The 14,209-nt window shown below is 39.3% G+C and overlaps 1 protein-coding gene and 1 long non-coding RNA gene across 2 annotated transcripts in view; one reads left to right on the forward strand and one right to left on the reverse strand.

Moving 5' to 3' along the window:
• Positions 1-4,050, reverse strand: part of LOC106935918 (uncharacterized) — a 13,440-nt gene extending 9,390 nt beyond the window's left edge. Inside the window, exon 1 of the long non-coding RNA XR_001422006.1 lies at positions 4,039-4,050. This is a non-coding gene — a long non-coding RNA (uncharacterized LOC106935918). The remainder of the gene's footprint in view (positions 1-4,038) is intronic.
• The window catches only part of ccdc102a (coiled-coil domain containing 102A), a 57,698-nt gene extending 43,596 nt beyond the window's left edge, over positions 1-14,102 (forward strand). The window contains exons 4-9 of the mRNA XM_015016644.1: positions 2,603-2,841; positions 3,859-3,967; positions 8,212-8,328; positions 9,604-9,813; positions 12,608-12,778; positions 13,759-14,102. Coding sequence (XP_014872130.1) covers positions 2,603-2,841; positions 3,859-3,967; positions 8,212-8,328; positions 9,604-9,813; positions 12,608-12,778; positions 13,759-13,866 — 954 coding nt within the window. The 3' untranslated portion in view covers positions 13,867-14,102. The remainder of the gene's footprint in view (positions 1-2,602; positions 2,842-3,858; positions 3,968-8,211; positions 8,329-9,603; positions 9,814-12,607; positions 12,779-13,758) is intronic.
• Positions 14,103-14,209: the final 107 nt, after the last annotated feature.

Raw genomic sequence — 14,209 nt, forward strand, 5'->3', positions numbered from 1 at the left:
GTAACAAAAAGAAAAGGCTATGACGGTGTGAGCAGCCGCTCTATTGGCTGCATTAAACACAAGACTAGGCTCTCAGTTGCGCAATGTCAGCTGCTTGGGATTCCCTTTCACATTTACAGGCTGATCGGAGCGGTCCCAACGTTATACCGACTGGACCAGATCAGTCGTGACACACCTCACAGTACACGAGGATCAGACCCCCCGCCCCTCCCATCCCTGTCCCGTCCCGGGGCCCAGCAAAAAGAAGTATTGTTTTTGGGTTAGGGTTAAATTACACCTTTGTTAAATTACACCTTTGTTTAGGACAAAGGTGTAATTTAGAGTTGCATTGATTTATCTGCGCCAATTTCCTTAATTGTGAGAGATTGGTGATCTACCAATACTTGAATATAATGTCGATCTCATCTCTGATCTTATCTACCTCAGCGAAGGTCTAAAAATCAACCACTGTCCTCTACTTTCCTGTGACAAAGGTTTGATTGACAGACCAGCACATCAGGTCATGTCCTGCACGATCACGGTTAGCCATAGTCAGTCCACTGTTGCCAATTCAGCGACTTTCTTGCTATATTTAGCAACATTTCAGACAAAAAAAATTGGTATCGGCCAAAATCAGAATTGGCAGGTCAGGCTTTTAAAGATTGGTAATCAGCGATCGGCCAGAAAACCGCAATCTGATCAGCCCTTGTGTTAATTGAGTGTAGGTTAGGGTTATCCATGTACTAGTAAAGGTTGGGTTTAGGGCTAGGCCATAGAAATGAATGAAAAATGAACAGAAGTCAGTGCAAAATAAGCTGTATTGTGTCCTCACATACACTAAGAGAGGAATGTTATATTCTTCATATTAAAAGTTTCTGAGTTTAAATCAGTGACTTTAACATGGCTGTGCATGCTGACCATCAGATTGTTGGAGCAGTGTTTAAAAAAAGATGAGTTCACATGTGGGCTTCCAGTCCACCATAATTGCGTGCACGTGTGTGTGTGTGTGTGTGCGTGTTTGTTTGTAATACCTTGTGGGGACGATTTTCCTGACATATACTAAGTTGTACGGACCAGTTGCTCCTTGTGGGGACTGGAGCCTGCTCCCCACAAGGGGAAACCCTGTTTTTGGGTCAGGGGTCAGATTTAGGGCTAAGGTATGAATTGAGTTTTGGTTAGGGTTAGGTATGTGACGGTTAGGGTTAGGAAAAGGGTAAAGGTAAGGTTTAGGCTGTAGAAATGAATGGAAGTCAATGGAAAGTCCCCACAACGTGTGTGTGTGTGTGTGTGTGTGTGTGTGTGTGTGTGTGTGTGTGTGTGTGTGTGGCTGCTCAGACACAGTTCAGCTTCATTTCCTGCCTCCCTTCATTGGTCCCTCAGAGTGCTTCCACATGTGGTTCAACACAGTTTGGCTCACACTAGGGCCCTCTGGTGCCTGCAGTGTAGAACAACAAGTTTCTGTTTAAGCCTGTGTAGCTAAGCTAATGTGATAATGTAGAAGTGAACTTAGCAGAGGGGTGGGAAGATTGCCTTTATAATTTATGCAGACATAATATTGATTCCAGAATTGTTTACCTGAAAAAAAAGGCAAAAAGAGATTTGGGGAAGAGATGAAGTAAAGGCACCAAGGTCTGTACTGGAACCTAAACCAGCAGGGTGGAGGACTACTAGCCTCAACGTCACCAGTCATTTAATTTCTATTCAGTTTATCTATACACCACCAATTTAAAAAAAATAAAAAATAGTCGCAATGCAATTTACAAGGGAAAAAACTGATATTTTCCCTTTAAATTCAGATTTCTATAGCTCAGATTGGTCTAAAGATCTATTCATAGCATTTTGTTTAATTCCAACACAATCCAAGAAATCACCACAACCATCTGACAAATAACTAAATAACTAAAATATGAATTGGGCTGAGTTTGCTTTGAAAACTAAATTCTTCCTGCTGCTATTGAGGTTTCCAATCATTTATCTTTGTAGCCATTGTTTTGGCCATTCTCATTTTAAATTTGTCTCATAATCATTTTTAAGGCCTTTCTTCCTCCTGGTTTGCTGTGTTTCTGATAGTATGGTCCTTAACATGGACATTTCTAATATCAACTGCCATCTTTTCTGACAGTTGAGAAGATAGCAATGTGTGTGTGTTGCTGTAGCCACCAGCTGGTTACCTGGGAGATGGACATGATGTGGAGATGCAGAAATGGTCTAAGCTAAGACCCCACGATGTTTCATTTTTCTTCCTATAGACTCTGACCTAATTTGTATTTGTATTAATGCTATTACTGAAAATCTGTCACTCTCTAATTAGCTATCGTACTTTACCAAGATTGTATGAGCTTCTAGTAGGTAAAGAAGAAGGCCAAACTTGACCACATTTATCAACGAACAAGAGCATCCATCTTACTTATTGAATCTGCTTTATCTGATAGAACAAGCACCTGTTGTAATGTGGCATGTTACACATGTGTTTTTGAAGAGTGCTGAGTTGAGTTGCTCTTTCCTCATGAGTTCTGTTATTTAACGTAATATGTGACTTTGTTTCCCAGTGATAGATAATCCTAAGAGTTTGTGCTCAGAGCTCACATTTAGCCTGGAGTGAATTTCTCTCCCTCTCTGTAAGGATTTGGAGCTGCTGGAGTCAGTCTTGCATTGTGGAGCACCAAGTTCTGATGCTCAGGACAGCTGGAGCAGTCGGGGTGTCAGTGCAGCCGGCTCCCGCTCGTCATCATGTCTGAGCCGGCAGGAACGGAGCAGACAGCTGTGGGAGGACATGAGCTCAGTGGAGGAAGATTCCAGCAAGCTCAACGCCCTGCAGCTCAGACTCGACGAGTCGCAGAAAGTCTTGCTGAAAGAGAGAGAGTAAGAGGGAGCAAGCCTTACTGGGGAATGGGTCACTGCAGGTCACTGGATTGCAGGTTATAAGTTAAATTGGATACCTCTGACATTATGGGGAGCTAACTGCTGTTGTTTTCTTCATCATTATTATGATGATTATCTTCAGTTTTGTGGTGACAAATGGAAAATATGAATGTGTGATGTAAAGCAGCAGTTCTCCAGTCACTTAGAGAATCCATCTTAAGTTCCTTATCATTATCAGTGAAAATGATAAAAAAAAAACTTAACTGTCATAGTGACTAAAACTGTGATTTAGAATGATTGATTTTTTCATTAAATACTAAAAATGACACAAAATACAGACTCATTCAGTAAATAAGAATATTATTGAAAAGTTAATTTATTTCAATAACTCATCTCTAAGTATAGTTTATATAAATTAATTAGACTGATGTTTTAATATCTTTATTTCTCTTAATCATGATGTTCTGCTAAGAGCCAATGAAAATGTGGCATTTAAAATTAGAATATTACATAATATCAATAAAAAAACACTTTTTAAAATCAGAAATCTGAACTTAATGAAAAGTATATGTTTCATACCTGCCTAAAGGTTGTTATTTTTAAAAGGTACTTTTAATCTCACATATGGAACTCTTCATTATGTATTTTCTAATTTATTGAATATGACTGTAGTAAAGGAAGAAGGAACCCAGTCATATCTGATTTTAGTTGAGTAAGGTTAGGCCGGTTCTAAAATCAGCCATTGAGACTTAATCTTTGCATACACCCTGTGTACACCCTATTTATTGATTTATTTTTAGTTTCTGAAACTTTGTCAAACAAAACCATTAAAAAGGAAGTTTCAAATAAGCATTTGTCTGAATATTGCAAAATCCGACTAATGGAGGATGCGCCATACTGACTCTTTTATGTGGAAAAACAGATTATGAGAACAAATTTTAAAGATGGCAGTTGACATTTTACTCAGCTAATAACCCTTCATGTTGTGTTGCTAATGTTTGTTTCTGTTTTCCCCAGAGACAAGTTGGCCCTGAGTAAGAGCATCGAGAGACTGGAGACTGAACTCAGCCATTGGAAACTGAAATACGAGGACCTTAGTAAAAGCAAACAGGAAGCCCTCAAACAGGTGAGACTGCTGGCAGAGGCTCTGGTTCATGGACTGGATCTAGTTGTCTGATGACAGTATCACACTATTACAGTGATTCCTTTAAACTGTGAAACAGGATGATGCTTAGAACAAATTAGTGTGTGAATGTGCCATAACTTTCTCCAGCTGAACACAAACTAAACTGAAGTCATTATCTTTGAGCCTAAAGAATAACAATCTAGAGTCAACGCACAGCTTCAGTTATCACAACCATAAACTAGCAGTCTGGCCTAAAACCTGGGAGTAGTGATGGACTCTGACCTGAACCTTCAGAGACAAATAAAGTGATAGAGAAGGCAGATAAAGCCTTCACAGAAGAACATTTCTGTTCTTCTCCAGGATTAGAGGACTAATGTTGCAGCAAGATCCAGAAAAACTAATCAATGTGTATATCTTTAGTCACATCGATTACTGCAACACTGTCTTCACAGGTCTGCCTAAAATATCCTTCAGCTGCAGCTGATCCAGAACGCTGCTGCTGGCGCTCTCACTAAAAACATTAAGATGGAGCACATCACCCAATTCTAAAGTCCTTTCACCTGCTCCCTGTAGCTCAGAGAATAGACTTTAAAATACAGTTGTTAGTTTATAAATCCCATGATGGACTGGCGACCTGTCCAGGGTGTACCTACCCTCTTGTCCATTGACTGCTGGAGATAGGCACCAGCAACCCTCGCAACCCCACTAGGGATAAGCGTTTAAGATGGATAGTTTATAAATCACTGAACAACTTAGCACCACAATATATTAAAGATGTGCTGTTTTGTATCAACTTTCCAGACCTCTCAGGCATTCTGGTTCTGGTCTGCTCTGCTCTGGTGTTTATCTGGACAACAAACTGGACTGGAGATGCAACAGTGAAGCATCTACAAGTAGGGACAGAGCAGTCTGGACTTCTTGAGGAAACTAAGATCTTTCAAGGCAGCAGCATCAGAACCAGGGACCTAAAAAGCCTCAAAAGTCTGATAAAGAAGGCTGGTTCTGTTTGGGTTCTACTCCGGAGAGTGGAACCTCTGGACATGATGAAGGATTTTACTTTAAAAAAAATTATGGACAACCCTGACCATCTTCTTCATGAAACTGTCTTGGGAAAGCAGAGTGTCTTCAGTCAGAGGTTTCTTCAGATTCCCTCTAATACAGACCGCTACAGGAGATCTTTCCTGCTGACAGCCATCACTGTCTAATAACTCTTTGAAGAATTTTAATTAATATGAGTTACAACCAAATGTAATGTCCTTTTGAGATCAATAAAGTATTTTTGAATTTGAAAATGACAAAGTGAAGAAGTGAGGGAGAAGGTCTTGCTGCTGTTGGGCATCTGGAGCTTCTAATCCATCATCTCAGCAGGACTGTCCTGTGTGAAGTCTTTATTATTCAAACTGATGATGGTTGGAGGCAACCAAACATAAAAAGGAAAGATTTAATTCACCTGCTGTGCAATCAGTTGGCTAACTGGGCTTTTTGGCGTAGATGAAACTGTTTAGACTTGATATGTAGTCCCTACTTCTTAAAACAAGAACAGCTTGAATAATTAAAACAGAACTTTGCTGAAATAGTTAGCATCTTGTTAGCAAAGATTCAGTTTAGTGGTACTGTGATGTCCCATCTGGATTTTCAGTGTTTTTTGACAACCTGTTCTTTGATTGGCTAAAGACATTTATTGTGTGGAGCCTTAACTCGGCCTGGACAGATCCAGCTGCAAACATCTGGCAACAAGGGCTCTGGCAGGGAGTTGGAGCAGAAAGGAAATATAACTGAAAAATCCGCTAGGAGGCACTGTAGACATAGAAAAAAGGAGGTCAAATAAACATTTATCATCTACAAATAAACAGGCAGGGCCAGCCCAAGGCATAAGCAAACTAAGCAGCCGCTTAGGGCCACTAAGGGGCCTCCTCAGTGGAGCTGATTTTTTTTTGGATTTTTTTTAAATAATAATTTCTATGTCATTATAATATCAAAGACACACAATTTCACGATGAAGTGATTTGTTTTTACAATATATATTTGATTATGTATGTAGAAATTATTTTGATTAAAAAAAAAATTGCTCTTGGGAGCCCCCTGGTAGCCATGGTAGGTACCGCACACTTCGCCGGTAATATGAGCTGCCGTGCAACGTGCAGAGCATCCAAACGTCCAAAGCTCCGGTCAGAAGTTAACTAAGCAAAACAATGTCTCAAAAACAAAAACATTGTTTTGGGAAGGAGAAAAGAAAGAGGAAGAATAGAAAAAAGCCAAGATAAAGGTTTGTTTTAATGTGCCTTGGTAATGTAATGCAAAAGGTTTGTAAAGCTGCCAATAGAAAATTAGCTTGATAGCGACCTGGAACGGTGCAGTTCAACAGCCAAACATTTATACTAGGGTCTTTGTGTTTGTGTGAAACTGAGTTTTATCTTTAAATGGGTTGATTCTCCTACTTGGCTCTGTATATTTCTGAGGTATTTTTGGCTTCAAAACACCGTGTTTGATAACAATAATTAAAACTTCTCAATATTTGACATTGTCTAGCAAAATGTTTTTACGTCAGGCTACATAGCTGCTGCATCAATGAGCTGCTCTATGCTGTAGTTGGGGATATGTTGTTTGCTGCTGAGCATAATCAATTTGTGGCTAAAATAAACATTATTTTTACATCAACTTCTAAGTTATGTGAAACTTCTGTTAAAATCATTTGAAGGCTCAGAATCAACCCGGTACTGGTACCAGTCCACATTCTCAGGGGAAAAAGACTCACCTGGTAAAAATAAATTTTTTAGCTATTGGAGTTATGCTTAAGAGAAATTCATTTAATCAAAGAATGTCATGAATATGTGTGTAGGGCTGCACCGATTGCAGTTTTCTGGCTGATCCCTGGTTACCGATCTTTAAAAAGCCTGACCTGCTGATTTTGATTTTGGCTGATATGATTTTTATTTTTATTTTTTTTTTTTTTTTTTTGAAATGCCCCAAAATAAAACAAAAAAGCCACTGAATTGGCAACAGTGGGATGAATATTGTTAACTGCAAATGTGTAGACCTGACCTGGTGGTCTGATGAGATGGGCTTCAGATGCAAGTATCGGCTAATCACGATCCCCCAAAATTAAGGAAATTGGCACCCAGAAATCAACTGGTCAAATCAGTTGGCCAATAAATGTGTCCTATATTATACATGTAAATAATGTAAACAGTACCGCCAGAGATGCAATAAGTTTATAGCAGGTGTGTGAATGATCTAATGATCGGACTGCTGATTACAGCCAGTCCACATTGTTAGCAGAACTTGATGGCTCCAAAAGAAAAATTTTGCTTAGAGTCCCATGTAGGCTTGGGCCGGCCCTGTAAACGTAAATAGATAAAAAGTAAAAAGTAAGTAGATAAGATTCAAGTAGCAGTTTCAAAGATTAATCAACCAATCAATCAAATTCCTTTGTATAGCACATTTCAGCAGTCCACAGTGCTTTACATCATAAAAACACAAAAATCAACAATTGAAACACTATTTTGCCAAATGCCATCACTACACATCAAAATGTTTGTCAGTGTTTCATTTATTATTGTTCAAAAGCAATTCTGAACAGGTTGGTTTTAATCTTGATTTAAAAGAACTCAGTATTCCAGCTGTTTTACAATTTTCTGAAAGTTTGTTCCAGATTTGTGGTGCATAGAAACTGAATGCTGCTTTTCCATGTTTGATTCAGGTTCTGGTGATGCAGAGCAGACCAGAACCAGAAGACCACTTAGGTCTTCTGGTTCTTAATGTACTGTGGTGCCAAGCTGTACAACGATTTATAATCCAACTGTATTCTAAAGTCTATGAGATACAGGGAGCCAGAGGAAGGACTGTAGAACTGGGTAATGTGCTCTATCTTCCTGCTTTTAGTGAGAACATCAGCTGCTGCATTCTGGGTCAACTGCAGCTGGATGATTAATTTTATTAAGCGGTTCGGTGAAGACACTGTTGCACTAATCAGTTCTTCAAGATGGCTTCTCTCAGACCTGAGCAGGAGAGAAGAAAGGTGTGACTTGGAGAGGATAATGTGATGGTTATCCTCTCCTGTGTGTCTACTGTGCTTAGCAAGCAAGAGTAGACCACAGAAGCAGAACTAGAGGTAACACACACCAACCAAGGGATTAGTAAGAAGTCAAGTGAAAACCTTGGAACCGGTTTTACAAGGACACATTTAGTATTGGAAATGATTCTGCTTTGTTTAATAGCTTCTGTTTTCTTTTGACACCATTTAGCTGAATCTGCTGAAGGAAATACATCAGGATGAACTAGGCCGCATCTCTGAAGACTTGGAAGATGAACTGGGAGCTCGGACCAATATGGATAAGAAACTGGCTGAGCTTCGAGCTGAGGTAAGATAACAGGACTGTAAGGACAGGTGTGTGTGTGTGTGTGTGTGTGTGTGTGTGTGTGTGTGTGTGTGTGTGTGTGTGTGTGTGTGTGTGTGTGTTAAGGAATTTCTTGACCATGAGCCCATGGATTCCACTTTATTGATATCAAATGGTGACAGGTGTTTCATCATGATGGAAAATACACAATGACCACCAAGCTATCACTAGATTATTGTATTAGTTAACTTTCTTTTCATAGGAAGGGAGACAGATAAATTTTATCACTAAGACATAATAAAGCAATGCATAAGAAATACACATTTTGAAAAACAAAATAATTATTTTTATCGTCAGTTTAGTAAAAACAGTTTTTACAAGGCTTTACACCATCCTCAATGATAGAAAAATATTTATAGCAATCAAACCTTTCCACTAACTGCTGCTCCAAAACGTTAACAGCACTTGCAGTCAAAGGAAAGATGTCGGCAAAACTGAAGGATTACTTTAAATCTATATCTGCCATAGCTATGACATATTTTTGGTCTTATATGTAGGCTCTTGCACACCAAAAAAATCATCAAGTTCTAGAAGCAGCAAAAACTTCCTGGCAGCGTTTTGCTTCCAGGCCGTGCTGTTGACAATCAGCTCATCAGCTGGTCTTTCAGTTGAAAATGATGTGGTTGTTATAACAACTGACAACCAATCCAATGAGTCGTACTTAGACCTGTCATGATAACAAATTTTGCTGGGTAATAACATTCTACTGTGTAATGTAATACACGAATGTTTGCAACTCTTAGTACGCATTATTTTGCATTGGCCTTTTGTATTTAAACACTTCAATGAAAATGGACTGTCAGTCACTCGAGGCACGTGAATGATACTTTTTGACATTCAGTCTCTTTTGTAGGGAGAGAGATACGATGAAAACCGACAAGCAATATTATCACCCTCATTTTCTTATCGAGCTCATTTTATTTTACCGTGCGATTAATTAATTTATTGTTATTGTGACAGGCATAGCCATACTGAGCCAATTTTGTTTGTTTGTTGTTAGTTTGAGAATAATTCACCAAAGACCAGATGGAAGCCAGTTAGGCTGACTGCTTAGGTGTCATTAGTTTCACTCAAGCCAGTGTCTAATGACTTCCACATCCAGCTTCAGCTTTAGTCCCTTGCATTTCTGTCCTTTGTTCTGTGTTTTTCAGCTGAGCATCTGCCATGTTCTGTGTATCTGTGCAACGCTGGATGTGTGGTATCAGGACGTATCTAATACTGACTGTATGTCTTCATCAGATGGAGAGACTGCAGGTGGAAAACGCTGCAGAGTGGGGCCGCAGAGAGCGCTTGGAGACGGAGAAACTGGCCCTGGAGAGGGACAACAAAAAGCTGCGGGCTCAGGTGGAAGACCTGGAGGAGCAGCTGGCCAAGAAACGTCGGCAGGCCGCCTCGGCACTTGACACAGACTTAAAGGCCATCCAGAGCGAGTTGTTTGAGAGAAACAAAGTGGGTACCACAAACCTGTAAGCAATCAAAAATTGTTTCCACAGAATTTACAGTTGTAAAGTAAAAAACGTAAATTAAAAGTAAATTAGTAAATTTACGATTAGTTTTTGCTGCTTTGCTTGGTATATGCTAGAAGGCAATGGTCAGACAACGCCCATGACAAACAAGTGGTTCAGCTTTGCCACTCCCTCCGGTGGTGGTTCAGAGGCATTACAGGTCCAGGTTGTCATACATTCACTGACTTAAGGTTAAAATGACATGGATAGGTAACTGAATTTGATTTGTTGCGCTTCCTTCTCTGACCCACTGGAGGAGCCAGTGACACTACTTTAGCATAGCCTATATCTAAGAAATGGAAGACAGGGTGTGTGCTGCCCAGCTCTTTGTTGAAACAAGCATTGCCATTCCAAACTGTGATCATACGTAGTAGTTGAGTTATTATGGCATCTGCAGTTATTCACATTTGTGCAAATGTGTCCAAAAAACTACGTTGTGGATCTTTCAGTTCAGATTGTTTTGCAGCAGCGGCTAAATTTCCTGGTTTAGAAAACAAGCTGTCATGTCTCCCTGCTGGAGGGGCAGACATGAATACGCTTACAAAGCCTTAACTGCTGGATTTCAATGTCATCCAACTCCCGCCACTGAAACGTCATGCATTTCCTTGTATGAAAAACAACTTAAATGTTCGACTGACACCTACATGTGAAGCCCATCTTATCTACCTCAACAAAGGTTTAAAAGTCAACCGCTGTCCTCTTCTGCTCTGCTGTAAGAGAGGTTTGACTGACTGACTGGCACCAACAGGTCATGTCTGCATGTTTGCAGTTAAGAATAGTCACCCACTGTTGCCAACTTAGCCACTTTCTTGCCATATTTAGCAACATTTCAGGTAAAAAGTAACTTTCAGGATCTGTGGCTGTTTGATTTTATGTTATTGTAGGGATGTTATTACTATTATTGTTATAAGGGTCTTATCATATTGGTGGATTTTCTTACCTTCCCTCAGTTCTGCTCATCATTCCTTGACCACACAGACTGTTTTGGATAAACAAGATCTTTCATCTTAATGTCAAACCTTTCTTTGTGTTTGAATGTGCATCTGGTACATTGGTGAGTTGACTTGGATTAAGGACATAAACAACATTATTACAAGAGTAATACAAGACTAGTTGCCCTCCATCATCTTGGAGGGCAAATAAAGATGATGATTTGAACCTACAGATCTGATCCACCTACAGTGGGAGTTCCCAGTGTGGCTGAATGATGCACTGAGTTGACAGCACATTCGGTGGTTTATTCAGATCGATTTAAACTTATGAGGGTGGACCTGAGAGTGGAAGAGAACAAGGAAAGGTGGAGAACTGGCTATGTGACTGGAGCTGGTGCAACCAAGAGCACATCTCTGTAAGGAACAGTTCTGTAGCAAAAATATGGAGGAACTCGTTGCTCTTCTTCATCATTGCATTAAACTACAGGGTGTTTAGTGAGCTGTTGTGCGTACAATCCTCAGCTCAGCAGCTGCACCATGCATGCGTTATGTTTCTGGAATTTTCATCATGAGATTATTCTTGTGCAATAAAATTCAGATTAATATCAGGGAGTTTCCTGCCTTTTCACTGGTCGTGCCAATTAGTGTGACTGACCCTGCAGCTCTCATCTGTTTTCTAGTTCCCACTGATCCAGGGCCTTTTGCCTTTATACTGCAGAGCAAGTTGACAGAAGCTTCTTGGAAGCTCTGTAGGGGGAGCCATTAGGTGCGAAGCAGTGAAGTGCCAAAATAAATCAACAGCATCAAGCATGAAAGTCCAGTTGAAAATACTGCATAATTAATGAGTCCATTATCTTCAAACACAGATTTTCCATTGTCAATACCAGTGCAGATCTATAGTTGGGTGTGGCTTCAACCCGACCATGACCACAACTTCCCAGTTCCATCCTGAAAGACCAAATGTATGCAATCCACAAGTTCCGCTGAGACCCATTAATGTGTCTGTTGGCAGCAGAGGCTAGATGATGTTTGTTGCCCTGCAGAGAAATGCCAAGGAGAAAGCTCCAACTGTATATCTGTGCTGTAAACACACTGAAAGAAAAAGTTTGACTTTCATTCTCACGAGCAGAGGTCAACTGCAGGCGAGCTGAAAATGAGAAGTCCTTCTTGTTTCAACAGAAACAGAAGAACCATCTACACACACGCCTTCTGGTGATTTCCTGGATGTGGTTTTATTATTCTGCTGCATTTATTTCTGATGGATGTTTCAATATAACCATGTGGGCTTGAAAGGACAGAACAATGAAAATTATTAAAATGGCATTTTAATAATTTTGCCTTATATTTAGATTTTTTTTTACAGTTTTATTCCACTTAATTATTGCTATTAATGTCCACAAAAGTTGAACATTATTGTTACAAACTGGCTGGGATTAAATGGGTTCTGCTTCTTTTCATATGCAAATATAGAAATTAAGGTGTAACTCTTGGGTTTTTTTTGCGGGGGGGGTGTGGGGGGGTTAGATTTTAGAATAGTTTTGTGTGTCATAATGCTAATTTTCACATTTAACCCCTAAAAAGAGCTAAAAAAAAAGTACTACATTTAGCTTAAAATAAATGCTAAAACCTGGTATTTAATTATGTAATTACAATAGAGACAATGGAATTGGTCAAGTTCAATCTCCTATTTTTTCTGTAACTTAACCTTGAACCTATTAAAGAAGTTGTGTGTGTTCTTCAGGCCTCAGACGGTTGAGCAGATAATCAGAAGTGTCATGATCTCATTGCTGTGTGCTGCGTTTGCAGGAGTTGGCTGATCTTCGTCATGTTCATGGAAAGCTCAAGAAGCAGTTCCAGGAGCGCACTGCGGAGCTGGCCCATGCCAACCGTAGGGTGGAGAGCCATGACGCCGAGGTCAAGAAGCTCCGTCTGAGGGTGGAGGAGCTGAAGAAAGAACTAGGCCAGGCTGAAGACGAGGTACGAACACATATGTGTTAATCTCTTAGGGCCTAGGTGTCAAATATTCATAATATTTCCTAGACTTTGTGTATTAAATGAGTAGAAGAGTAGAAATGAGTAGATATGTTGCTTTAAATAGCTTTTTCAAAACTGATTCAACAGCAGCACAAGTAGCTTGGTATGTTAGAGTGTGATGCATCTCAATCTGGCAGATTGTCTATAAAAATATTCACCCCCTTGGATGTTTTACCCTGTTATTGTGTTTATTATTTTTTATTATGTTGATCATAATTGATCAACATAATAACATACTGGCTTTTTTTTTTTTTGACAAAAAAAATTACAAAATGTTTAATATCAAAGTGATAACTAATTTCCACAAAGCAATGACAACTAAAGCAATATGTAACATGAAATACTTATGTAAATGACATAAATATTCACCCCTTCCAGTCAATGTTTAGTATCCGCACCTCTGGCTGCCACCCAGCAGGTCTCAGTCAGGCTCATCTGGATGTAGGCCTGTTGCAATAAGGAGTAAATCAATCACAATAACAAGTTTTACTGAACAGTGAATTCTCATTGCAATAAATTCATTTTACTTGAAAATAGTTTCATTTTCAATGTCAGTTATGACATTATTATGTCATAATGGTAATGACATAATAATGCAAGAACACATTCTCAGAGGTCAATAAACTGTAAATTGTAGAGAACACTTAACTCTGGAACAGGAAGACATTTTAAATATCCAAAATAAAACAACAGAAACAACAAATAAAAAAATTATGAAGTCTCTGTAAACAAAACTGTCCTTCAAAAAACGGCTAGATGAGACCAAAGCAAATTATGGATATTATTGAGCTTGTTTTAATTTATCATGCGATTAATTGATTTATTGCTTATAAAAGTAGGCATGTCGCAACATTTTCTTTTATGTGATGAATATACTGAAAACCATCACAGCTCACTGTATGCATGTGTGTGTGTGTATCCAGCTGGATGAATCTCATAACCAGACAAGGAAGCTGCAGAGGTCTCTGGATGAGCAGGTAGAGCAGACCGAGAATCTGCAGGTTCAACTGGAACACTTACAGTCGAGGTGAGATGTACACACACGCGCGCATGCGCGCACACGAACAACAGGGACTTTGCATGGACTTCCATTCATTTTTCATCTATTTCTACAGAGTGCCCCTAAACCTAACTATTACCAGTACATGGATAACACTAACCTAAAGTAAACTTAATACACACCTTAGTTCTAAACTTAACCCTTAGATCAAAAACATAACTTTTTCTCATGGGGTCCCAACAACATAGTATTTGTTAGGAAAATGGTCGTTACAATCTATCAAACACAATACTATATATATATATATATATATATATATATATATATATATCATTAATAAGCCTCCCTGAACACAGCGGTGGTCTTTGTGTGCT

This window comes from Poecilia latipinna, unplaced genomic scaffold (genome assembly GCF_001443285.1).
Source record: "Poecilia latipinna isolate Pla-1442-1.1 unplaced genomic scaffold, P_latipinna-1.0 Scaffold2044, whole genome shotgun sequence".
Taxonomy (NCBI): domain Eukaryota; kingdom Metazoa; phylum Chordata; class Actinopteri; order Cyprinodontiformes; family Poeciliidae; genus Poecilia; species Poecilia latipinna.